At 44.2% G+C, this 27,870-nt stretch overlaps 2 protein-coding genes across 2 annotated transcripts in view; both read right to left on the bottom strand.

The window, feature by feature from the left end:
• Window positions 1–27,870, bottom strand: part of LOC144612204 (myelin-associated glycoprotein-like) — a 760,913-nt gene that overhangs the window by 609,065 nt on the left and 123,978 nt on the right.
• Window positions 253–27,150, bottom strand: LOC144612105 (uncharacterized). The gene is made up of 8 exons (XM_078431662.1): window positions 27,145–27,150; window positions 23,437–23,557; window positions 21,207–21,329; window positions 19,623–19,742; window positions 14,589–14,860; window positions 13,747–13,814; window positions 5,522–5,712; window positions 253–2,086 (listed from the first exon to the last, which is right to left on the bottom strand). The coding sequence occupies exons 1-8, from the start codon at window positions 27,148–27,150 to the stop codon at window positions 1,074–1,076; spliced, it is 1,914 nt and encodes a 637-aa protein (XP_078287788.1). The 3' UTR covers window positions 253–1,073.

The following is a 27,870-nucleotide window of genomic DNA, read 5'->3' as shown; positions in this document are numbered from 1 at the left end:
AGAGGGTGAAGCCGGCCGGCTGAACAAAGAGCATAAATACTGGACGGTGCATGTGTGCAGGCGCTGCAGCGGTGGGGGTGGAGAGCCGAGCGCTGGGAAGGTTTGGTGATGAGGCAGGAGGGGATTACACAGTGACCAGCGCCGTGCGTCCACTATGCCGCTGCACTTCCCATCAGCAACAACAGGGAACATGATGCACGGAGCTCCCAGGAGTTGATGCAACCGCCATTAAAAATACTCCAATCACATTGATTCACAACACAATTACTTTAATAACATGAGAATAACATGAACAGATTTAGCCGGGACAACGCGGGTGCTGGTCAATCGCCTCACACAGAAATATTTTAAATACAACGCAGAATAATACAAATTAAAACAAATTTCGGGTCTCAAACCTCCGTTAAATAAATTACATCAACCAACGATTCAATTTACAAACTCACCTTCTCCTTATACTTCGAACAACACTTTAAACGTTCAAACTCCAGTGTCAGCATTTTACTGATCACCGCTTCAAGAAATCTCACAGGAATAAAGTGAAACCTGCAGGGACCAGCAGTTTGATCAAAGTAACCGGAGCAATGAGCCCACGGCACAGAACGGTTCTCCTGACTTGCGGCAACAATAAAAGTGGCTGCTGTATCAATCGCCGTGTTGATGAACTCAGTGCGAGAACCAGACTGCATCACAACAGCACAGTCAGAATATCCCAGTGGGGGCAGTCTATCCCAGTCGGAAGATGCAGTCTGGAGAGGGTCGGACATGCGGCAATGATACCCGTCCCTGGTCCCCAATTCACACAGGGAGTGGGAACCACGGACCCATCCCTGACACCCCAGACTTCTCCACACAAAGTATCACCATAAAGAGGGAAATACAGCAAGTGCCAATATTGATACTGACTGAAAACATAAATAATTACTCAACGTAATTCAAAAGGAGATAATTGAAATAATATAAAATGAAATAATATAAAGGAAATTATAGCACTGACAATTGGTGAACTTTTACTGTTCTACACAGGCTCTCAGGTGAACAGTGAAAGCTGCTGTGTCCTTAAAAACATTCCCTCACACGGGGCACGTTTCACGGCAGGTGTGAGCTTTCTGCTGAGAGAGATAAAAAAAGCTCTTCCCACAGACAGAACATGTGTATGGCCTCTCTCCGGTGTGGGTCCGCTGGTGTCGGTGGAGGTGCCCTGCCTGTGCAAAGCCCTTCCCACAGACAGAACATGTGTACGGCCTCTCTACGGTGTGGGTCCGCTGGTGTTGGTGGAGGTTCTCTGCCTGTGCAAAGCCCTTCCCACAGACAGAACATGTGTGCGGCCTGTCTCCGGTGTGGGTCCGCTGGTGTAGGTGGAGGTTCCCTGCCTGTGCAAAGCCCTTCCCACAGACAGAACATGTGTGCGGCCTCTCTCCGGTGTGGGTCCGCTGGTGTCGGTGGAGGTCCCCTGCCTGTGCAAAGCCCTTCCCACAGACAGAACATGTGTACGGCCTCTCTCCGGTGTGGGTCCGCTGGTGTCGGTGGAGAGTCCCTGCCTGTGCAAAGCCCTTCCCACAGACAGAACATGTGTACAGCCTCTCTCCGGTGTGGGTCCGCTGGTGTCGGTGGAGGTTCCCAGCCTGTGCAAAGCCCTTCCCACAGACAGAACATGTGTACAGCCTCTCTCCGGTGTGGGTCCGCTGGTGTCGGTGGAGGTCCCCTGCCTGTGCAAAGCCCTTCCCACAGACAGAACATGTGTACGGCCTCTCTCCGGTGTGGGTCCGCTGGTGTCGATGGAGAGTCCCTGCCCGCATGAAACACTTCCCACATTCTGCACATTCATGCCGTCTCTCCGTTATTCGTCCTGGAATATCACCTGACTTCCCTATTGCCCTCCTTCTGTCAGATGGTGTGAACGGACTCTGCTCACGTTTACTTTGTGGATCTGTGTCCACTCTGGGGGAAGAAGGTTGACCAGCTGGCGTTGGTCTGGAGGCTTCAGGATGCCTTCTTAAGTGCCTTGTAAGGTACTCCACCGTGGAGAATGCTACAGTGCAGTGAGGGCAGGGATGACAGTCTCCTTGGGTCACGCCGTCTACCGCTGGAGAAGGAAACAGAAATGATCATTTTCAGCAAAAAATCCACGCTCTGATTTGGAAGACAGATTAGTAAATGCTTCAGTGTTAATGGAGCTGCTCGGAGATGTTAATTGAAATAATTTACAGGCGTGACTAGTGAAAGATTGTGGGGAGGAGGGAGTTATCAATCACCAGATGATTCTGATAAAGACTCGAGGGGGATGGATTCTGTCTTTAATATCCCCCAAGGAACAAGGTACACGTCAGTAAGTTTTTAAGAATTCTTCTAACCCTGTGTGATAACTGGTTTGTTAAAATGGGCAAGTGAAAAGCAAAGTGCAGATGTCAAATAACATCATGAGCTGGGAGTTGCTGAGGACGACAGCAGGGCAAAGGGGCTGACTGCATCTTTGTAAATGCTCAGTGATTCAGCGTGAGTTGCTACAAGGATGTTTTGAATAAAATCAGTGCATCCAGAAAGTTTTTGTGCTTCTGACACCTGCGACATCATTCAGCACAATTCTCTGCACTTCACTATTCTGCAAATTTCTCATCCTTACTACAACTGCTGCTTTGTTTTTGATCATAGTTTCTGACGTGCCACTTTAAACATCCGTAATTATTTTACAGTAAATTAGTTAAAGTTTGATTGTGTTGAACAATCCCTGTTCCAGGCGTACACTGGCCCTATCCCTGACCTCTATCTCCGTCACATTGACAAGTGCATCGGTACTACCTCCTGCACCCATCCAGAACTCATGGACTTCATTAACTTCACCACCAATTTCCATCCTGCACTCAAATTCACTTGGACCATCTTTGACACCACCCTCGCCTTTCTTGATCTCAGTCTCCATCACAGGCTGACATCTATTACAAACCCACTGACAGTCCACAACTACCTTGTCTACACTTCTTCCCACCTTGCTTCCTGCAAAGACTCCATCCCCTACTCCTAATTCCTCCGTCTACGCCACATCAAGATGAGGGGTTCCCTACCAGGACATCTGACATGTCCTCATTCTTTAGGGAATGGAGGTTCCCCTCTCCCATCAGAGATGAGGCCTCACTCCTGTTTCCTCGGTACCCCACAGCTCTGCCTTCCCCCCCTCTCCCTATTCGTAACTGAGACAGAGTCCCGCTAGTCCTTACCTTTCACCCCCATCAGCCCTCACATACAACACATAATCCTCCGACATTTTCGCCACCTCCAACGGTATCCCACCACTAGTCACGTCTTCCCATCTCCACCCCTTTCCGCCTTCCACAGAAACCGTTCCCTCCGCAACTCCCTGGTTAATTGGGCCCTTCCCACCCAAACCACCCCCTCCCCAGGTACCTTCCCCTGCAGGAGATGCAACATCTGCCCCAATACCTCCTCCTTCAAATCTGTCCAGGCACCCCAACAGTCCTTTCAGGTTGGGCAGAGGTTCACTTGCACCTCCTCCAACCTCATCTACTGTGTTCAAGATGTGGACTCTTATACATTGGCAAGACCAAACATAGACGGATTATGGCGATCGTTTTGCTGAACACCTTCACGCAGTCCGCCTGAACCTACCTGATCTCCTGGTTGCTAAACACTTTAATTCTCCTACCCATTCCCACACTGACCTTTCTGTCCTAGGTCTCCGCCATTGTCAGAGTGAGGTTAAACGCAAATTGGAGGAACAGCATCTCATATTTTGCTTGGGCAGCTTGCAGCCCAGTGGTATGAATATAGATTTCTCTAACTTCAAGCCACAGAATTCTCTGCCACAGAAGGTAGTTGAGGCCAGTTCATTGGCTATATTTAAGAGGGAGTTAGATGTGGCCCTTTTTGCTAAAGGGATCAGGGGGTATGGAGAGAAGGCAGGTACAGGCTACTGAGCTGAATGATCAGCCATGATCATATTGAATGGCGGTGCAGGCTCGAAGGGCCGAATGGCCTACTCCTGCACCTATTTTCTATGTTTCTGTTTCTAACCCCGGCATTCCCTTTATCTCTATCCCTCCCCCACCCATGTCGCACCAGCTTCTTATTTTCACATAAACAAACAGATAACAAAGGCCTGTTTCCCTTATTCACAAAATGCTGAAGTAACTCAGCAGGTCAGGCAGCATCTCAGGAGAGAAGGAATGGGTGACGTTTCGGGTCGAGACCCTTCTTCAGACTGATGTCAAGGAAGGATATAAGTGGAGACAGGAAGATAGAGGAAGAACTGGGAAGGGGAAGAGAGGGACAGAGGAACTATCTAAAGTTGAGGTCAATGTTCATACCACTGGGCTGCAAGTTGCCCAAGCCAAATATGAGGTGCTGTTCCTCTAATTTCCGGTGGGCCTCACTATGGCACTGGAGGAGGCCCATGACAGAAAGATCATACTGGAAGTGGGAGGGGAAGTTGAAGTGCTCAGCCACCGGGAGATCAGGTTGGTTAAGGCGGACTGAGTGAAGGTGTTGAGCGAAACGATCGCCGAGCCTGCGTTTGGTTTCGCCGATGTAAAGAAATTGACATTTAGAGCAGCGGATGCAACGGATGAGGTTGGAGGAGGTGCAGGTGAACCTCTGTCTCACCTGGAAAGACTGTTTCTGTCCTTGGATGTAGTTGAAGGGGGAGGTAAAGGGACAGGTGTTGCATCTCGTGCAGTTGCAGGGGAAAGTGCACGGGGTTCGGGTAGGAAGGGACGAGTGGACCAGGGAGTTACGGAGGGAACGGTCTCTGCGGAACGCAGAGAGGGGAGGGGATGGGAAGATGTGGCCAGTGGTGGGGTCCCGTTGTAGGTGACGGAAATGTTGGAGGATGATTTGTTGGATACTCTGGCTGATGGGGTGGAAGGTGAGAACGAGGGGGATTCTGTCCTTGTTGCGAATGGGGTGAGGGGGAGCAAGAGCGGAGCTGCGGGATACAGAAGAGGCCCTAGAGAGTGCCTCATCTATAATGGAAGAGGGGAAGCCCCGTTTCCTGAAGAATGAGGACATCTCTGATGCCCTAGTGTGAAACACCTCATCCCGGGCGCAGATGCGGCGTAGACGGAGGAATTGGGAGTAGGGGATAGACTTTTTGCAAGAGACAAGGTGGGATGAAGTGTAGTCCAGATAGCTGTGCAAGTCAGTGGGTTTATAGTAGATGTCAGTCAGTAGTCTTCCTCTTGTGATGGAGATGGTGAGGTCCAGAAACGGTAGGGAGATGTCGGAGATAGTCCAGAAATGGTAGGTTTCGTTTATTATTTTTACTTTTTTGCATATCTTTCATTCATTGTTCTTTATCTCTCTACATCGTCGTTTAATATCTCTCGTTTCCTTCTTCCCTAACTAGTCGGAAGTGTCTCGACCCAAAACATCACCCATCCCTTCTCTCACGAGATGCTGCCTGTCCCCCTGAGTAAATCCAGCATTTTATGTCTATCTGCAGCATCTGCAGTTCCTTCCCACACAATTAAAGTTGCCTGCAGTTCCCCGATTTGTGCAGAATCCTCACGTTTTGGGTCTTGGTTTGACATCCACATTGTGGTCCATGTGATTCCCAGCTCCTTGGCATAGTCATCACCGTACCAGACCAGCAACTCGCAGTGAGGAGGAACCGGCTTGCAGGTCCTGTAGTAAATGTTGCCCCGGTGCTGGAAGGCAATAAGGTTCTGTTCCCCCTCCTTTCTGGCACAGTTCACAAATCTGCCACACAACAAGCACAGATAGAAGGTACAACAGTCACTTAAAATTATAAGTGAACACAGAACGTAAAGTATATCAGCAAAGTCTGTTGAATGGGAGATGTCCCCAGCCATGGTCCAAATTCAACCTGAAATATTGTACACCCTTTGTCAGCACACTGCTGAAGGAAACTTGAACTTTGTTTCTCTTCCCACAGAAGCGGCCTGACCTACACAGTATTTCCAGTCTTTTCTGTTTTTATGTCTACCTGGTATTACTGTTGTTGGTATTGTATTGATTACTTTCTATTTATCTGCATGTTATTGTGTTAACAGACTTGTTAAGCTGCAGGAAGTTAGAATTTCATTGTGGAACAATTAAACACTGTTGACCCTGGCTGTGTTATTTACAGGGAGGCAAAGACAGAGCAGCTGTGATGCAGCGTGGCGTGAATTGAGTTATTCTTCTCTTGGAATATTGGTTTCACGGAGATACCCCAGATTTTAACATCAAGACCTGATTATAAACTGTGGCATCAGTCTCCCAGTCACAGATCAAGACATGACAGGCTGAATATTTGATGCAAAGTTTTGCAGCATCAGGTGACATTCCAAGAGCATGAGGCTTGAGATAGGAGTTGTGGGTCATGGAGTGATCCAAGGAGAAAGGCTGGTTTAGGCAAGGAAAGCATCGCCCAGACAGAATGCTGATTCTTTCTGGATTAATGAGTAAAATGGACCATTTCCCTTCCCCGAGTCATGTATTTCCCATTCATCCCCTCTTTTAAACTAAATAGTGGGGGGAGTGGGGGGTGTCAAATGGGATAAACAAAGATGGAGTTGAAGGGAAAGAGAGTATAGGAAAAGTTATGACCCCAGAATTAACGGGACAGAAAGCTCACGAAAGGATAGGAGAGAATGGCCAAGTGTAATAGGAATCGATGTGAAAGGTGAGATGAGTAATAGAAACATAGAAAATAGGTGCAGGAGTAGGCCATTCGGCCCTTCGAGCCTGCACCGCCATTCAATATGATCATGGCTGATCATCCAGCTCAGTAGCCTGTACCTGCCTTCTCTCCAAACCCCCTGATCCCTTTAGCAAAAAGGGCCACATCTAACTCCCTCTTAAATATAGCCAATGAACTGGCCTCAACTACCTTCTGTGGCAGAGAATTCCACAGACTCACCACTCCCTGTGTGAAGAAATGTTTTCTCATCTCGGTCCTAAAAGACTTCCCCCTTATCCTTAAGCTGTGACCCCTGGTTCTGGACTCCCCCAACATCGGGAACAATCTTCCCGCATCTAGCCTCTCCAACCCCTTAAGAATTTTATATGTTTCTATAAGATCCCCCCTCAGTCTTCTAAATTCCAGCGAGTACAAGCCCAGTCTATCCAGTCTTTCCTCATATGCAAGTCCCGCCATCCCAGGGATTAATCTGGTGAACCTTCACTGTACTCCCTCTAAGGCAAGAACGTCTTTCCTCAGGTTAGGAGACCAAAACTGCACACAATACTCCAGGTGCGGTCTCACCAAGGCCCTGTACAACTGCAGCAGAACCTCCCTGCTCCTAAACTCAAATCCTCTTGCGATGAATGCCAACATACCATTCGCTTTCTTCACTGCCTGCTGCACCTGCATGCTTGCTTTCAATGACTGGTGCACCATGACACCCAGGTCATGTTGCATCTCCCCTTCTCCCAATCGGTCACCATTCAGGTAATACTCTGCTTTCCTGTTCTTGCTGCCAAAGTGGATAACCTTACATTTATCCACATTATATTGCATCTGCCATGCATTTGCCCACTCGCCTAATCTATCCAAGTCACTCTGCAGCCTCCTAGCATCCTCCTCGCAGCTAACACTGCCACCCAGCTTCGTGTCATCCGCAAACTTAGAGATGTTGCATTCAATTCCCTCGTCCAAATCATTAATATACACTGTAAATAACTGGGGTCCCAGCACTGAGCCTTGCGGTACCCCACTAGTCACTGCCTGCCATTCCGAAAAGGACCCGTTTATTCCTACTCTTTGCTTCCTGTCCGCCAACCAATTTTCTATCCACCACAAAACTGAACCCTCAATACCGTGTGCTTTAAGTTTGTACTCCAATCTCCTATGTGGGACCTTGTCGAAGGCCTTCTGAAAGTCCAGATATAACACATCGACTGGTTCTCCCTTATCCACTCTACTGGTTACATCCTCGAAAAATTCTATAAGATTCGTCAGACATGATTTGCCTTTGGTAAATCCATGCTGACTTTGTCCGATGATTTCACCACTTTCCAAATGTGATGCTATCACATCTTTAATAACTGACTAGCATTTTCCCCACTACCGATGTTAGGCTAACTGGTCTATAATTCCCCGTTTTCTCTCTCCCTCCCTTTTTAAAAAGTGGGGTTACATTAGCTACCCTTCAGTCCTCAGGAACTACTCCAGAATCTAAAGAGTTTTGAAAAATTATCACTAATGCATCCACTATTTCTGAGGCTACTTCCTTAAGCACTCTGGGATGCACCCTATCTGGCCCTGGGGATTTATCTGCCTTTAATCCATTTAATTTACCTAACACCACTTCCCGACTAACCTGGATTTCCCTCAGTTCCTCCATCTCATTAGACCACCGGTCCCCCGCTATTTCCGGCAGACGGTTTATATCTTCCTTAGTGAAGACAGAACCAAAGTATTTGTTCAATTGGTCTGCCATCTCCTTGTTCCCTATGATCAATTCACCTGTTTCCGACTGCAAGGGACCTACATTTGCCTTAACTAATCTTTTTCTCTTGACATATCTATAAAAGCTTTTGCATTCTGTTTTTATGTTCCTTGCCAGTTTTCCCTCATAGTCTATTTTCCCTTTCCTAATTAAGCCCTTTGTCCTCCTCTGCTGGACTCTGAATTTCTCCCAGTCCTCTGGTATGCTACTTTTTCTGGCTAATCTGTATGCTTCATCTTTTGTTTTAATACTATCCTTGATTTCCCTTGTTAGCCACGGATGCACTACCTTTCCTGGTTTGTTCTTTTGCCAAACTGGGATGAACACTTGTTGTAGTTCATCCATGCGACCTTTAAATGCCTTCCATTGCATGTCCACCGTCAACCCTTTCAGCATCAATCGCCAGTCTATCTTGGACAATTCACGCCTCATACCCTCAAAGTTACCTTTCTTTAAGTTCAGAACACTTGTTTCTGAATCGACTTTATCACTCTCCATCCAAATGAAGAACTCTACCATATTATGATCACTCTTGCCCAAGGGGCCTCGCACAACAAGACTGCTAACTAACCCTTCCTCATTACTCAATACCCAGTCTCGACTGGCCTGTTCTCTCGTTGGTTCCTCGACATGTTGGTTTAGAAAACCATCTCTCAAACATTCCAAGAAATCCTCTTCCTCAGCACCCCTGCCAGTTTGGTTCACCCAATCTATATGTAGATTGAAGTCACCCATTATAACTGCTGCACCTTTAGTGCATGCATTTCTAATTTCCTGCTTGATGCCATCCCCAACCTCACTACTGCTGTTAGGTGGCCTGTACACAACTCCCACTAGCGTTTTCTGCCCCTTAGTGTTTCATAGCTCTACCCATATCGATTCCACTTCCTCCAAGCTAATGTCCTTCCTTTCCACTGCTTTAATCTCCTCTCTAACCAGTAACGCTACCCCACCTACTTTTCCTTTCTGTCTATCCCGCCTGAATATAGAATATCCCTGGATGTTGAGCTCACAGCCTTGGTCACCCTGGAGCCACGTCTCCGTAATCCCAACTATATCATAATCATTAACAACTATCTCCACATTTAATTCATCCACCTTATTACGTATACTCCTTGCATTGAGACACAAAGCCTTCAGGCTTGTTTTTACAACTCTCTTACCCCTTATACAATTATGTTGAAAAGTGGCCCTTTTTGATTTTTGCCCTGGATTTGTCTGCCTACCACTTTTACTTTTCACCTTGCTACCTGTTGCTTCTACCCTCATTTTACACCCCTCTGTCTCTCTGCCCCTGCTCCCATCCCCCTGCCACATTAGTTTAAATCCTCCCCGACAGCACTAGCAAACATTCCCCCTAGGACATTGGTTCCATTCCAGCTCAGGTGCAGACCGTCCTGTTTGTACTGGTCCCACCTCTCCCAGAACTGGTTCCAATGTCCTAAAAATTTGAATCCCTCCCCCTTGCACCATTTTTCAAGCCACGTATTCATCTGAATGGATTAAAAGTGTTATATATGAATGTGCAAAGTATAAGAAGTAAAGAGGATGAGCTTGAGGCTCAGTTAGAGATTGGTAGATATGACATTGTGGGGATTACAGAGACATGGCTGCAGTTGGAACACGACTGGGAACTGAATATTCAGGGTTATAAGTCCTATAGAAAGGACAGGCAGGTGGGCAGAGGAGGTGGGGTAGCTCTGTTGGGAAGGGATGAAATTCAGTCCTTTGTGAGAGGTGACATAGGGTCTGACGATATAGAGTCACTGTGGATAGAGTTGAGGAATTGTAAAGGTAAGAAGACACTAATGGGAGTTATCTACTGACCCCCAAACAGTAGCGTAGATATAGGGTTTAAGTTGCAGCAGGAGTTAAAACTGGCATGTAACAAAGGTTTGTGGTTATGGGAGATTTCAATATGCAGGCAGACAATAGACAATAGGTGCAGGATGAGGCCATACGGCCCTTCGAGCCAGCACCACCATTCAATGTGATCATGGCTGATCATTCTCAATCAGTTCCCTGTGCCTGCCTTCTCCCCATACCCCCTGACTCCGCTATCGTTAAGAGCTCTATCCAGCTCTCTCTTGAATACAATCAGAGCATTGGCCTCCACTGCCTTCTGAGGCAGAGAATTCCACAGATTTACAACTCTCTGACTGAAAATGTTTTTCCTCATCTCAGTTCTAAATGGCCTACCCCTTATTCTTAAACTGTGGCCCCTTGTTCTGGACTCCCCCAACATTGGGAACATGTTTCCTGCCTCTAATGTGTCCAACCCCTTAATAATCTTATACGTTTCGATAAGACCTCCTCTCATCCTTCTAAATTCCAGTGTATACAAGCCTAGTCGATCCAGTCTTTCAACATATGACAGTCCCACCATTCTGGGAATTAACCTAGTAAATCTACGCTGCACTCCCTCAATAGCAAGAATATCCTTCCTCAAATTTGGAGACCAAAACTGCACACAGTACTCCAGGTGCGAGCTCACTAGGGCCCTGTACAACTGCAGAAGGACCTCTTTGCTCCAATACTCAACTCCTCTTGTTATGAAGGCCAACATTCCATTGGCTTTCTTCACTGCCTGCTGTACCTGCATGCTTCCTTTCAGTGACTGATGCACTAGGACACCAGATCTCGTTGTACGTCCCCTTTTCCTAACTTGACACCATTCAGATAATACTCTGCCTTCCTATTCTTACCAACAACGTGGATAACCTCACACTTATCCACATTAAACTATATCTGCCATGCATCCGCCCACTCACACAACCTGTCCAAGTCATCCTGAAACCTCATAGCATCTTCCTCACAGTTCACAGTGAGACAGGGAAAATAAGGTTGGTTCTGGACCCCAAGAAAGGGAGTTTGCAGTGTGCCTTCGAGATGGATTCTTCGAGCAGTTTGTACTCCAGCCTACCAGAGAGATGGCATTTCTGGATTCAGTGTTGTCCAACAAACCAGATTTAATAAGGGAACTTGAGGAACAGCTTGGAGGTAGTGACCATAATATTGAATAGTTTTAATCTGCAATTTGAGAGGGAGAAGGTTAAATCAGAAATGTCAGTGTTGCATTTGAACAAAGGGGACTATGAAGGCATGATAGAGGAGCTGGCCAAGGTCGACTGGAAAAGGATCCTAGCAGGAATGTCGGTGGAACAGCAATGGCAGGAATTTCTGGGCATAATCCAGAAGATGCAGGATCATTTATTTCCAAAGAGGAAGAAAGATTCTAAGGGGAGTAAGCCAGAGGATTGGGGAACTTTCAAAGGACAACAGAAGGTAACAAAAAGGGCAATACGGGCTGAAAAGATGAAGTACGAGGGGAAGCTGGCCAGGAATATAAAGAAGGACAGTAAAAGCTTCTTTCAGTATGTTAAGAGAAAGAGATTAGTTGGGACAAATGTGGGTCTCTTGAAGGCAGAAACGGGTGAAATTATTGTGGGTAACAAGGAAATGGTGGAAGAGTTGAACAGGTACTTCGGATCTGTCTTCACTAAGGAAGACACAAACAATCTCCCACATGTACTAGAGGACAGAGGATCTAGGGAGACAGAGGAACTGAAAGAAATTTGCATTAGGCGAGAAATAGTATTGCGTAGATTGATGGGACTGAAGGTTGATAAATCCCCAGGGCATGATGGTCTGCATCCCAGGGTATTCAAGGAGGTGGCTCGAGAAATCGTGGACGTATTGGTGATCATTTTCCAATGTTCAATAGATTCACGATCAGTTCCTGTGGATTGGAGGGTCGCTAATGTTATCCCACTTTTCAAGAAAGGAGCGGGAGAGAAAACGGGGAATTATAGACCAGTTAGCCTGACATCGGTGGTGGGGAAAATGCTTGAGTCAATTATTAAAGAGGCAATAATGGCACATTTGACAAAAACGGCAGTAAAAGGATAAGTCCAAGTCAGCATGGATTTATGAAGGGGAAATCTTGCTTGACTAATCTTCTGGAATTCTTTGATGTGACAAGTAAAATGGATGAAGGAGAGCCAGTGGATGTAGTGTATGTAGACTTTCAGAAGGCCTTTGATAAGGGCCCACACGGGAGGTTGGTGAGCAAAATTGGTATTGGGGGTAGGGTACTGACATGGATAGAGAATTGGAAGGCAGACAGGAAGCAAAGAGTAGGAATAAACGGGTTATTCTTGGAATGGCATGCAGTTGCGAGTGGAGTGCCGCAAGGCTCAGTGTTGGGGCCGCAACTATTCACCATATAAATTAATGGTTTGGATGATGGAATTATTAGTAACACTAGCAAGTTTACAGATGACACAAAGCATGAGGTTATCCACTTTGGTGGCAAAAACAAGGAGGCAGATTATTATCTCAATGGTGTCAGATTAGGTAAAGGGGAAGTGCAGCGAGACCTGGGTGTCTTTGTACACCAGGCACTGAAAGTAAGTGTGCAGGTACAGTAAGCGGTGAAGAAAGCCAATGGCATGTTGGTCTTCATAACGAGAAGATTTAAGTATAGGAGCAAAGAGGTCCTTCTGCAGTTGTATACGGCCCTGGTAAAACCACATCTGGAGTATTGTGTGCAGTTTTGGTCTCCTAATTTGAGGAAGGACGTCCTTGCTATTGAGGCAGCGCAGCGTAGATTCACCAGGTTAATCCCTGGGATGGCGGGATTGTCATATGAGGAAAAATTGGACCTGTATTCACTGGAGTTTAGAAAGATGAGAGGGGATCTTATAGAGACGTATAAAATTATAAAAGGACTGTACAAGTTAGATACAGGAAAAATGTTCCCAATGTTGGGGGTGTCCAGAACCAGGGACTACAATCTAAGAATAAAGGAGAGGCCATTTAAAACTGAGGTGAAAAGAAGCATTTTCACCCTGAGAGTTGTGAATTTGTGGAATTCTCCGATACAGAAGGCAGTGGATGCCAATTCACTGGATGAATTTAAAAGAGTCAGATAGAGTTCTTGGGGCTAGTGGAATCAAGGGATATGGGGAGAAGGCAGGCATAGGTTACTGATTGTGGATGATCAGCCATGATCACAGTACATGGCGGTGCCTGCTCAAAGGGCCAAATGGCCTCCTCCTGCACCTATTTTCTATGTTTCTTTCCCCTCACTTGCCCACCTTTGTCCCACCCACACCTCTCTTTTCCAGCTTTATTCCCTTGTACTCCATCAGTCTGAAAAAAGTCCCACCCGAAACGTTGTCTGTCGATTCCCTGCACAGATGCTGCCTGACCCACTGAGTTCCTCTCACACTTTGCTTTTACTCCAAGATTCCAGCATCTGCAGTCTCTTGTGTCTCCTTTCTTAAATAACCCAGTTATTGCTTATTATTATGATAAGCATTAGTCTTTCCCTTACCTCATCCAGTTCGATTTAGATTCATCCTGTGCATCAATGTATTCAGTGTCATTGTTTGCCTTACTGATCTATAAAAAAGATATTTGGTTAAAAAAAACCCACATTGATAAAGAAAACAAACATGAAGCTTACAGTTCCCAGTTCCCTTCAACTAACTACCATTTCACCTATTTTACTTGATTACACTTTTATATCAGAGCACTCGAAAATTCCTGCGAATTAAATCACATGGCAAAGAAACTCCAAGAATATAATAAACATTTTGCAATTTCAAGGAGCTTTGTCGGGTTGTAATAGGTTTTAAAATTTTGGTAATATCACTGTGCTAATGATTTCTGATTAGTCAGAAACGTTCAATGTATTCTCAAACAAGGAGGTCGGACATCAGGGTGAAAGAGGGGCAGCAGAGCAGGAAGGAGATGGGGCACTGAGTCAGCTCAGAGATTGGGTGAGGGAGAGGGATGCCAGTCTGAGCAGTGAAGTGGGAATCACTGGAACAGAAGAGAAAGACAAAGAGCACAGACCCTTCAGTCTCTATTCACATTGACAACCAAATTAAAATGGAAACATGTAATTAAGAATCTAAGTTACAGAAATTATTTTCAGTTAGCTTCAAACTGTTTCTTTATTGGTAAGAAACTTGATGACTTTGATTAGAATATAAAATAAATCAGCTACAAAAAAATTGTAATAAAAACAGAGAATTCAGGAGATACCCAGCAAGGCAGGCAGCATTCGTGGAGGATAAAACACAGCTCACATTTCAGGATGATGATCTTTCTTCAACAAATGTTATCAAACCTGCTGAGCATTTTCCATGATGAACTATTGGAACCACTTACCGCCCATGAATACCCACTGATAGCAGCTTCTTGTTCATTTGAAACTTCTCCTTCATAGGGTCCAAAATAAATGCCCCTGGGAATAACCTTCTCTTCATTCCAGACGCCAAGATCGGCTTTACGAATTTTGGACGTGGCAATGCTGAGGCCCTCTGGTAGAGTTAAATGAGCTGTATCGGGGCGATTGCAATCAATGACAGTGTCCTTCATGAAGATTGGTTGGCCATGCACAGGGCATTCTTCAATAAAAAACGTCTCACGGGCTTCACAAACTAAAACGGAAAATATAAAATTAAGAACTGATCAGGGTGTTGGCGTTATTGAAAATGGCTGCACTTGGTACTGAAAATGCTTGTTGATCCACAAAAGATGTTATCTTATTAAAAGTATTTCAGAATATAATACGACCATGATGTAGATGTTGTGCAGAAGATCTTGGAAAAATTACTCTTTCCAAAATTACTCTTCTGAGGAAGCATTGAAAATGTGAGAGATTAATAGTGGCCGATTTGTGAAGAATCCCTTTGTGATGTTTGTCCCCCATGAATATCTTCGGGGTAAGATGCCGCTATTAAATTCAAAATGGCTGCCGTGTTGAACTGTATGGATATTTATAAACATCAAGAGAAAAATCATGACCATGGAATATAATTTTGCATTTAGTAATAACAAGCATGATGTAATGCAGAGTATGTTTAACGGTAACAGTGCTGTAGTGCATGGAGTCAACTCCAAGAAAAGTGTTTTGAAGGATAAAAGTAAGTCTATTATGTGAACTTATGAAGCATTTGTAACAAGGCAGATGAATTAAGACCATTGACATAGGTGCAGGAGTAAGCCATTCGGCCCTTCGAGCCAGCACCACCATTCAATGTGATCATGGCTAATCATCCACAATCAGTTCCTTGTTCCTGCCTTCTCCCCATATCCCTCGATTCCACTAGCCACAAGAGCTCTATCTAACTCTCTTTTGAATGCAGCCAGTGAATTGGCCTCCACTGCCTTCTGAGGCAGAGAATTCCACAAATTCACAACTCTCTGGGTGAAAATGTTTTTCCTCATCTCGGTTCTAAATGGCCTACCCCTTATTCTTAAACTGTGGTCCCTGGTTTTGGACTCCCCCAACATCATAGAAACATCTAAAATAGGTACAGGAGGAGGCCATTTGGCCCTTCACAGTGCACATGGCTGATCATCCACAATCAGTAACCTGTACCTGCCTTCTCCCCATAACTCTGGAATCCACCAGCTCCAAGAGCTCTACCGAACTCTTAAATTCATTCAGTGAATTGGCCTCCATTGCCTGCTGTGGCAGAGAATTCTACAAATTCACAACTCTCTGGGGAAAAAGTTTCTTCTCACCTCAGTTTTAAATGGCCTCCCCTTTATTCTTAGAATGTGTCCCCTGGTTCTGGACTCCCCCAACATTGGGAACATTTTTCCTGCATCTGCCTTGTCCAGTCCCTTTATAATTTTATGTCTCTATAAGATCCACTCTCATCATTCTAAACTCCAGTGAATGTAACCATAGTCTTTCCAATCTTTCCTCATATGACAGTCCCTCCATCCCAGGGATTAACCTCATGAACCTACACTGCACTGCCTAAATAGCAAGGACGTCCTACCTCAAATTAGGAGACAAAAACGGCACACAATACTCCAAATGTGGTCTCACCAGGGCCCTATACAACTGCATAAAGACCTCTTTACTCTTATACTCAAATCCTGTTGTTATGAAGGCCAACATGCCATCAGCTTTCTTCACAGCCTGCTGTACCTGCACGCTTACTTTCAGTGACTGGTGTACAAGGATACCAAGGTCTCGTTGCAATTCCCCTTTACCTAATCTGACACCATTGATATAATAATCTGCTTCCTTATTTTTGCCGCCAAAGTGGATAACCTCACAGTTATCTACATTATACTGCATCTGCCATGCATCTGCCCACTCACTCAACCTGTCCAATTCACCTAGCAACCTCCTAACATTATCCTCACAGTTCCCACTGCCACCCAGCTTTGTGTCATCCGCAAATGTGCTAGTGTTACTTCTACTTCCATCATCCAAATCACTTATATTGTAAAAAGTTGCGGCCCCAGCACTGAGCCTTACGGCACTCCACTCTCCACTGCCTGCCATTCTGAAAAGGACCTGTTTATTCCTACTCTTTGCTTCCTGTCTGCCAACCAATTCTCTATCCATGTCCATACCCTACCCCCAATGCCATGTGATTTAATTTTGCTCACTAACCTCCCGTGTGGTACCTAATCAAACAACGGCTTTCTGAAAGTCTAGAAACACTACATCCACTTGCTCTCCTTCATCCATTTTACTTGTCACATCCTCAAAAAATTCCAGATGATTAGTCAAGCAGGATTTCCCCTTCATAAATCCATGCTGACTTGGACCAATCCTTTTACCACTATCCAGATGTGCCGTTATTAACTATTTAATAATTGACTCCAGCATCTTCCCCACCACCGATGTCAGGTTAACTGGTCTATAATTCCCCGTTTCCTCTCTCGCTCCATTCTTGAAAAGTGGGATAATATTAGCTACCCTCCAATCCACAGGAACTGATCCTGAATATATTGAACATTGGAAAATAATCACTAATGCGTCCACGATTTCTAGAGCCACCTCCTTGAGTACCCTGGGATGCAGACCATCAGGCCCTGGGGATTTATCAGCCTTCAGTCCCATCAGTCTACCCAATCCTATTTCTCGCCTAATGCAAATTTATTTTAGTTCCTCTGACTCCCTTGATGCTCTGTCCACTAGTGCATCTGGAAGATTGTTAGTGCCTTCATTAGTGAAGACAGGTCCAAAGTACCTGTTCAAATCTTCCGCCATTTCCTTGTTACCCATAATCATTTCACCCGTTTCTGCCTTCAAGGGACCCACATTTGCCTTTACTAATCTTTTTCTCTTAACATACCTAAAGAAGCTTTTACTATCCTTCTTTATATTCTTGGCCAGCTTCGCTTCCTACCTCATCTTTTCAGCCCATATTGCCCTTTTTGCCGTCTTCTGTTGTCCTTTGAAAGTTGCCCACTCCTCTGGCTTCCCGCTACTCTTTGCTATCTTATACATCTTTTCTTTTCGTTTTATTCCATCTCTAACTTCCCTTGTCAGCTACGGTTGCCTCCTACTCCCGTTAGAATCTATCTTCGCCTTTGGAATGAAATGATCCTGCATCTTCTGGATTATGCCCAGAAATTCCTGCCATTGCAGTTCCACCGTCATTCCTGCTAGGATCCCTTTCTATTTCACCTTGTCCAGCTCTTCTCTCATGCCTTCATAGTCCCCTTTGTTCAACTGCAACACTGACACTTCTGATTTAACCTTCTCCCGCTCAAATTGCATATTAAAACTAATTATATTACAGTCACTACCTCCAAGTGGTTCCTTTACCTTGAGTTCCCTTATTAAATCTGGTTCAATGGACAACACGAAATCCAGAATTGCCTTCTCCCTGGTAGGCTCCAATACAAGCTGTTCAAAGAATCCATCTTGGAGGCAATCTACAAACTCCCTTTCTTGGGGTCCTGTATCATACTGATTTTCCCAGTCTGCCTGCATATTGAAATCTCTTTAACCACCCTAGCATTACCTTTGTTACATGCCAATATTAACTTCTGATGCAACTTGCACCCTATATCCAGGCTACTGTACCTTTATTACTTGCCAATTTTAACTCCTGATGCAACTTGCACCCTATAACTATGCAAAAAGAAAAGAGATTTAATAAAGTATACAATGTAGAAAGGTAAATGTATGGTTTGTATCTAAACTGCACTTTACCAAATGTAAGACAAGGTTGAGTTGGCCGGACTAATATAATTTTTCATGAGTGCAACTGTGATGAACAGATTTGGCTCAGGGAATCATGTGGTGGAATAAGAGAGAAGATTAATCAAAAATGTCAAAGAAAGAGAGCATTTCACAAAAGGGAAATCAAATATTTGTGTTGTCAAATTCAATCTTCATATAGAAAGGAAAAAAATGCTGAATTCGTGGGAAAATGAATTTGAAACTGAAATGAGTCTGGAAACGTTCTATCCAAGATGAATGCTGGTAATCCCAGCAAGTCAGAGAAGAATTATGGAAATAAAAACAGTGTTAGCATCTCATATTGAAGTTCGAACAAAGGGTCTTCCTCCTCAAACATTATTTGTGTTTCTCTTTCCACAGATGATGCTGGATATCTTGTGCAACATGACAGAATTAACTGGTAGCTTTGCAATAAAGAATCCTTTGGGACTCCTTGTTTAAATGCCAGGAACGTACATTGATGTTATGAGTGATGAAGTGAAAACAGAACATAGAGAAATATATTAAGCCATTTACTGATATATTAAGGTCAGATTGCTTAGATTAGGAAATTAGATGGAAAGTTATGACAGTTGGCAAATAGACATCTTCAAAGACATCTTAGAGCAAGGCACCTGCAATGTTTCCAAGATTATTGCTGACAAGAAGGTAGATGGCAAAATAACTCACAAAATGACATAGATACCCACAAAATGACATAGCAGGAAAAGTTAAAAGACAAGAAGGTAAAGAAAGATTAACAATTCATTGTTCTTCCCACAATGTATCACAACAGTTTGATTAATATTTTTGGTAACGTCAGTTGGTCATACTGCACATAGCCCTACATTAATAATACACAAAGCAATACTCTTACATTCACATCCTTTATGATGCCCACAGTTACCAGGAAAGTGCCTACATAAATTGGACATGAACCACACTTTCTTTAAACAGTCACTGTCAGTTTACCGGGGAATCAATGTCAGATTCCAATGTCTGACATAATTCCAGAAGTTAACATCAAATGTTACGGAAAGTACCAGTGATTAATGTTAAAAGAAAAAAATTCTTCTTGAGTGAACACAATTTTGTGCTCTTGAACCAAAGCCCGCATTGTTCCACCATTGCACTGGCTACCAATGCACAATGCCATCACTTCAATGCTCCTAATGAAATATGGTTGCTTTGAAGAAATAAATTGGTTCCTTTGGACATACACAGGTAATCGTCATTACGGAGCTCCTGTTCTTTTGTATAGATGATCCTCTTTTTATTTCGTAAATTATAAATTATTTTGTCTGTCTGTTTGGTCGTTTCCTCGCTTGTAGATCCCAAAACTGAAAAAAGAAAGCCAAAAATAACCTAATTACATTGTTTCAAGTCAGGTAAGTGGTTGAACTGTAAAATATGGAAGTTAGTTACATAATATGCAACATGTTCTATGAATTGAATTGAAATGACATGGTGGTAGTCAGATGGTCATTATATCATCTCCATCATTTACTGGAATGCACAGGATTTTGAGTTTTACTTTTACAAACAGAATTACCTGTTGCTCTTTTGATTCTTTTCACCAACACTGTGCCTTCCTTCGTTTCCTCAGCGGCTCCTCCCAAATCTCTTTTGCCCTCCCCTGTAATGACCTGTAAAGAGACATTTTGGTGCAACCTGTGATTCATAAGGACACAAATAGATTGGCTCTACTTCTTCTCGATTATTTCTTCCATCGCATTATTAACTTGGATACTCAAATAAGCTACTAATAAAAGCAGTAACTGCCTTGTGTGCAATATTTCAGTGAACTCTCGTCTTTCATACTCTACTCTAAAAGGAAGTTTGATATTGTCAGCAAATATGAGAGGGACGGACAGAGTTGACGTGGGTAGGCTTTTCCCTTTGAGAGTGGGGAAGATTCCAACAAGGGGACATAGCTTCAGAATTGAGGGACAAAGGTTTAGGGGTAACATGAGGGGGAACTTCTTTACTCAGAGGGTTGTGGCTGTATGGAATGGGCTTCCGGTGGAAGTGGTGGAGGCTGGCTCGATTTTATTATTTAAGAGTAAATTGGATAGGTATATGGATAGGAGGGGATTGGAGGGTTATGGTCTGAGTGCAGGTAGATGAGACTAGGTCAGGGAGAATGGTCGGCGTGGACTGGTAGGGCCGGACAGGCCTGTTTCCATGCTGTAGTTGTTATATGTTATATGTTATGGGAAAATGTGGGAACAATTGTTCCTCTTTCAACAATAAAAACTTATTTGCGAATGTTAGCACCTGACTCCAACGGCAGTGACGAAGATTTGTCTAAAAAGCAGTCATTTCTATCTTGTAGAAAATAAAATGCCAATGTAGAGCCACTCTGTTAATTCTCACATGTCCTTTATCCTGGGAATAATTTCTGTTCTTACCTTTACGACGGGCTTTCTTTTCATATTCTTGCCTTTTGCATTCTTAAAAGGATGCCTAAAGATTCTGACTCCTTAGGAAAAAAAGTGCTACATCAGTGCTGCTTTGGAAAAGCACAGACTGTATCTCAATAGTTTGGCAATTCTGGATATATCTAATGTTTTAGTGTTAAAAATGGAAGCAACATATCACAAAATTAAAAATTAGGAAAAGTAAATTTACATTTCATAAATAACACATTGGGAAAAACATTTCCAATTTAACAAGTATCCTACCACTCCAAAGATAAGAATAAAATCACCCTTGCACCAGATTCCATAGGCTAATGGCCAAATTGATTAGAATCAATTATAGTTGAAAAACTGCATTTCATATTTCAAACAGATTTAAATTACGTTTTGCATTTTTTGTCAGAAGTTTAGGTGTCGAATCCTCATCTGATTCGCTAGATTCGTAGACTTGGGTTTGACGCCTTCTCCTCCGATTTGTCATGAATTCTGGCTTTGGTACATCCAACCCTGTGAAAAATAAAAATGCTCATCATCTGTTATGGCCAACTTCAAGTATTTATCTTCACTGAAAGAGAGCAGTTGGTTTATGTTTATTGTTGTCACGTGTTTGCAATACTGGGAAAAGCTTTAACTTGCATGCTATCCAATCAAATCACATAATACATCACAAGTAGAAAAGGTAGAGTGAAGGGAAAGATGGCAGACTGCAAAATATATTTCTCAGTATTATCATGCAACAGTTCCAGAGAAAATGAACTAGGTTGGAGAATCGGGACTGTATCTAGCTTATCGAAGGACCATTCAGTAGTCTGTTAACTGTGGGGAACAGTGGCTGTTGTTTCAATGAGATTGGTCCACAAAGAATTGTTGGTAATCTTACGCCCAAGAATCCTTTGAACTTTGGCACTATTGATGATGATTGGGGCATGTATTCTATCCTGAAGTCGAGAACTAGCTTTTCATCTTGTGACATTGAAGGGGATGTTGTTAATTTGACACTAAGTTACAAGGTACTCTTTCTCCATCCTGTACTCTGTCTCCTCATTGTTCATGACCAGACAGCGGTGTCATCTGCAAACTTATAAATGCGTCATTAATGACACATTTGATTAAGCATCTACAAACTTGTGGAGCCTGTTGCAAGTAGTACCTGTCTCTGGGACATTAAGGAGCGCAGGAATTACTGTTGCACAGTGGACCAAACAGTTAGTCTCAGATTGGAGTCTGTATCTTCAATTACTCATTCCTTCACACAACAGAAATCACTGCCTGTGTTTTCCTCCAATGGGTTTTTCCAGACATATGGAAATATATTCCCATTTTCCAAGGCTCATTATGGAAATGTTTTGCAGGAGTGTGCTGTACTTGAGGGAGCAGTGACATGTTAAAAGAGGAACTTCAAGGATAAAACACAAAGTGTTGGAATAACTCAGTCTCTGGCATGCACAAGTGACGACACAGGTTTGTTTGATCCCGATCCCAATTTTTCCAAATTATGTCAAATTTATTGTTGTATGCATGTACGATGTAGATACAACGAAAGGCTACTTTGCAGAAGCATAACAGGTTTAGAGACGGATATACATAAAACTAATTATGTAGAAATTCTGTAAGACTGCTGCGAGAAGACTGTGCAACTCTACAAGACATCAGTCAAATTACGTTGTTATGAAAAGTCTATGGTTGTGCAATAGGAATCACGGTTGCATTAGGATTGCACATATGGTTTCAAGAATATAGTTGTCAGAAAGTAGCAAATCCTGATCCTGGTGGTGAGACTTCAGGCTTCAGTACCTCCTACCTGATTGTAGCAGCAAGATGAGAGAACAGCCCGGATGAATGGGAACCTTGATGACCGATGCCGCCTTCTTGAGGTGGGTTCTCATGTAGATGCTATTGATGGTGGGGAGGTGTGTGCCTGTGATGGACTGGGTCGAGTCCACCACACCATGCAGCCTCTTGCATTCCTCTGCATTGAATTGCCTTAGCAGGCCATGATGCAACCAGTCAGGATACTTTCTACAGTACATCTGCACAAGTTTGTTAAGAGTTCAGCTGGAGGTTATTGTTGCAGCACCACTCAACCAATTTCCCTCTCTCTCACATCCAGTTGCAAAGGAAGGCACAGAGAACCAGGTACTGGGCCTTACTGGTAATTTGGAGGGGATGATAGTGTTGAATGCCAAGCTGTAGTTGATGAATAGCTGTCTGACATGTATTCTCGATGGTCTACAGCAGAGTGCAGAGCCAGTGAGATAGCATTTACTGTTGACCAGCTTTGACAGTTCACAAACTGAAGTGGATCCAAGTCATAGAACATAGAAAATAGATGCAGGAGGAGGCCATTTGGCCCTTCGAGCCAGCACCGCCATTCATTGTGATCATCTACAATCAGTAACCTGTGCCTGCCTTCTCCCCATATCCCTTGATTCCACTATCCCCTAGAGCTCTGTCTAACATTTGTGAGGCAAGAGTGGATTTGCACCCTAGCCAACCTCTGTAGGCACTTTATTACCGTGAATCTAAGTGCTACCAGATGGAAGTCAGTGAGGTAGATCACAATGGCCTTCTTAAACATGGGAACGATAGATCCAATGTTGGATCAGGTGGGAACCTTGAGCACGGATGCAAGAGGTTGAGGATATTCCTGAATTCTCAAAGTAGTTACTCAACACAGGTTTTTCGTACTCAGCCATGAACACTGTCTGGACTGGATGCTTGATGTCAAAGTATACCTGTGGAATGAAATGGTGAAAAGGAAGGATCTCACCAAGGACCTGGTCTCAGAAACCACAGATCTATTTAGTTTTCATGTGGGGAAAAAAAACTCATGTCAAAATGCATCATTAGAAAAGGGCAAAAAGGAAAAAAAAAGTAGACAAAATTTTGTACAAACCAACAGCAAGCATGGCTTCATAATTCCGCTTCACGTTCTTATAACGGAGCTTCTCCCAGTCACTTATTTCTTCAAACTCTTCCTTGGAAAAATAGCCAGCAATGTCTTTGAACTTGTCAGCATCCTGGAAAAACAAACATTGTATCTGATTCACTTTGGTGCATAATCTGTAATCATCAGATATTAATTCCAAAACAGATTTGAAAATATCATTTAAAAAATTTAATACAGGACAATTCCAGGATAAAGAATCACTACTTAAAATTAAAGGGTAACTTCTTCAGGATAGAAATTAGATATTTCTTCACTCAGAATATAGTGAGTTTTTTTCTACGGTTGAAAGAAATCAGCTGTTAATTACATTCCAGGAAGATCAACACATTATTGATTCCAAGAATAAACCATATCACAGTAAGAGAGGAAACTGCATTTATAGTGCAGGTCTGGCGTGATCTGCCTGAATGGTCCAGACCCAAAATGTTGCCTGTCAAGATTCAAGATCGCAACTTCCAGCCAACAGACATCAGTGTCTACATTTCTGGCAATGAAGACAGTGACAATCATGGACTTCCCCCACACTGAAGTCAGGAGCAGCACACAGTGGCTCCTGCAAAAACACTATTGTAAAAAAAAAAAATTGCCCGAGATAATAATCAGCAAGCCAGGCAGCATCTGTGGAGGTAGAAACGGAGTGAATATTTCAGGTTAATATTCTTTCCTCACAGCTGGGGAAAGTTGCCAGATGGAGACAGACAACTAGAAGGATGAGGGAGATGGTCTGAATGGCCTCCCAGATTAATATTAATGTCAGTGATCCACTTCAGAGCCCAGGGAGCTCATCCACTCCTCATTGACACCAATTCCTGGGGTTGTGATGATCTGAGAAGGAGCAGCAGCATTTTCCCCGTTCCCAGGCTCCCGAGGGGACATTTATCCGGCATCTTCTGCCCACTCTCCATGTCAAAGCTCCCTGGAGTCTCACCTCTGAGCGCTGCATCCCAGAAATGGTCTTGTCTCCTTCAGCAGCACCTCGGTCTCCCTTCCTGAGCTCAGCCACTCACTTCACACCTCACCTCGACTAAATCTCACCTCGGCAACACCCCACCTCGACTAAACCCCACCTTCACTAAACCCCACCTCGACTAAACCCCACCTCGACGAAACCCCACCTCGGCTAAACCTGACACCTCGACTAAATCCTCGCCTTGACTAAACTTTACCTCACTAAACGTCGCCCCTCAACTAAACACACCTCACTACTATATTTCACCTCACACCTAAACCCCTCACCTCCACTAAACCTCACACCTCACGACTAATCTTCTTCTCTCTTAAACCTCACCTCGACTAAACTTTTGCCTCGACTAAACTTTAATTCAAACCTCACTAAAGCCTACCTCACTAAACCGCCTTGCCTAAACCCCACCTCACCTCAACTAAACCTCACCTTGTCTAAACCTCGCCTCAACTAAATCTCAATTAAATAAATTTCACTAAACCTCAAAACTCACTGAATCTCACCTCACTAAACTGCACAAGACTAAACTTTACCTCAACTAAACTTCCCGCCTCACGACTAAACTTTACCTCAACTAAACCTCACCTCAACCCAAACCTCACCTTGACTCAACCCCACACCTTAACAAAACCCTCACCTCCACTAAACTTTTCCTCACTAAACCTCACCTCACTAAACCGCCTTGGCTAAACCCCACCTCACGACTAAAATTTACCTCAACTAAACTTCACCTCGTCTAAACCTTACCTCAACTAAATCTCAATTAACTAAATTTCATTAATGTGCAAAACTCACTGAATGTCACCTCACTAAACTGAGCAAGACTAAACTTTACCTCAACTAAACCTCCCACCTCACCACTAAACTCCACCACACCACTAAACACCACTAAACTCCACCTCACACCTAATCCCCGCCTCGACTAATCGCTGCCTCTCTCCCGCTCCCGCTATTTATCCCAGGGAGCTTTGACATGGAGAGTGGGCAGAAGATGCCGGATAAATGTCCTCTCGGGAGCCTGGGAACGGGGAAAATGCTGCTGCTCCTGCTATCCCCCCCCCGCTCGCTCTGCCTCTCGCAGTGTAATCAGTGTTGTGGGGGAACAGTGTGTGTGATGATACCATTAAAATGCAGAATATGTCTCATCTATCAATTCACAGATTTTTGTTATTTTTCTTTTTAAATGATTTCTGCAAGTTTCTGCCCACTAAAATGGCGTCATGACGTACTACGGTTTTTATGGTCGAGTGGTCAACCTTGTTCCTCTAGTATCTTTGGTTGAGGTAAAGTTCAGTGGAGGCTAGGATTGGGTGTGAGGTGACGTTTAGTCGAGGTGTGGGGTTTAGTCGAGGCGAGGGGTTTGGTCGAGGCGAGGGGTTTGGTCGAGGCGAGGGGCTTGGTCGAGGCGAGGGGCTTGGTCGAGGCGAGGGGCTTGGTCGAGGCGAGGGGCTTGGTCGATGTGAGAAACAGGATTAAACCACCAGGGACAGGACGATTGAACTACCACTCTACCAGGGACAGGGCTATTAAACCGCCAGGGACAGAATGATTGAACTACCACTCAACCAAGGACAGGGCTATTAAACCGTCAGGGACAGGATGGTTGAACTACCACTCCACCAGGGACAGGGCTATTAAACCGTCAGGGACAGGGTGATTGAACTACCACCGAGTTCGTTGGGGCACTGATAATGTGGTACAGGGATAGAGGCAGGCTGGACAAAGGGCCGTAAATTTAGGAGAGTGTCTAAGCAGCAGGGATGGGTTGAAATGGGTCATGAAGGTAACTAAGGGTCATGTGGATAACTACTGCGCTTGCTCAATGAGGTAAATGAATATTGCAAATACGCCCCCGATCGGAGAACTGCCAATTGCCATGCACATACAATGTATGATCTGGAGGGGGTACCCGGGGCGGTACAGAAGATTGTGCACCTCAGCGCTCTGATTGGAAGGAGCTCGAAGGGGAGGGGGATTCAGCAAAAGGGAGGGAGATTCAACGAAGTTGTACTGTATAAAGAGAAGGCACTGTCTTTGTCTCGGTGAGTCTCTGTTTGGAGAGGCACCCGGCTCTGCAGACCCGTGAATAAACTTGTCTTGTTTCCACGACTTTGTCTCTGGCATCGTGATTGTGAGCACTCACATTTACATCTCACAGTCGAGGAGGGGTTTAGTCGAGGCAAGGGGTTTTATACTGGACTCGCCGAATGTCCCTATCCGGCTATCGAGCAAGCTAAACAATTGACCCAATAAAGACCAGTAGAGACGAGCTGTCGTTTGATGCTTTACTGAATTCAAATGTGAAACTGTAACGTTTAGGCACAAAAAGAAATAACATAGGGTTTAGTTAGAATATACGTTTAGTATAGGAACATATAAAGATGATGTCACTAAACATAATTACTTACAGACATTGCGTCTAACAAACTGTGACGAAGGGTGGCAGCAGATTACACACAGATGAATCACACTGTCTACACCATGAGGTTTCCCTTTCTGACCTGCACTTCCTGTTTATGACAACTTCCTGTCTATGGTAGCGACCATAGGGATTGGTCCTGACAGTCGAACCCTCGGATTGGCCAGCAAGGTCACATGGTGGTGCGACCATAGGGTTTGGTCCTGAGAGTCGAACCCGCTGATTGGCCAGCTAGGTCAGGTGGTGGTTTTGGAGCCCAAAAACCAGGCAGTGGGAAGAGAACTTCGATGTGAACAGTTTGAGTTAATGGTTGTCTGTAATCTCGTTTGTTATCCTTTGTAATTGAATATTGCTGCCGCAATAAACTTCTTTAACAAAGTACAAGCCTCCAGACTCGCCACACTAATCCCTTAACGATCTTATATGTTTCAATAAGATCCCTCTCATCCATCTAAATTCCAGAGTATACAAGCCTAGTCTTTCAACAGACGACAGTCCCGCCATTCTGGGGGATTAACCTGGTGAACCTACGCTGCACGCCCTCAATAGCAAAAATGTCCTTCCTCAAATTTGGAGACCAAAACTGCACACAGTACTCCAGGTGCGGTCTCACTAGGGCCCTGTACAACTGCAGAACTCCCCCTTCTCCTGTTAATCTCAATCCCACTCTCTGTTTACTGTTACTTTCACTACCCCTCTCTCTGTGTACTGTTAC

This window comes from Rhinoraja longicauda, chromosome 43 (assembly GCF_053455715.1).
Source record: "Rhinoraja longicauda isolate Sanriku21f chromosome 43, sRhiLon1.1, whole genome shotgun sequence".
NCBI lineage: Eukaryota > Metazoa > Chordata > Chondrichthyes > Rajiformes > Arhynchobatidae > Rhinoraja > Rhinoraja longicauda.
The sequence above is the reverse complement of the archived record's forward strand: the minus strand, read 5'-3'. Positions and strand labels throughout refer to the sequence as shown.

Coding starts and splice junctions, on each gene's coding strand:
- LOC144612105 (XM_078431662.1), bottom strand. Junction 14,861..19,622: donor CCGTAATGACGATTACCTGT/GTATGTCCAAAG, acceptor TTTCCGTTTTAG/TTTGTGAAGCCCGTGAGACG. Junction 5,713..13,746: donor TCTAAATCGAACTGGATGAG/GTAAGGGAAAGA, acceptor GTTGTGTGGCAG/ATTTGTGAACTGTGCCAGAA.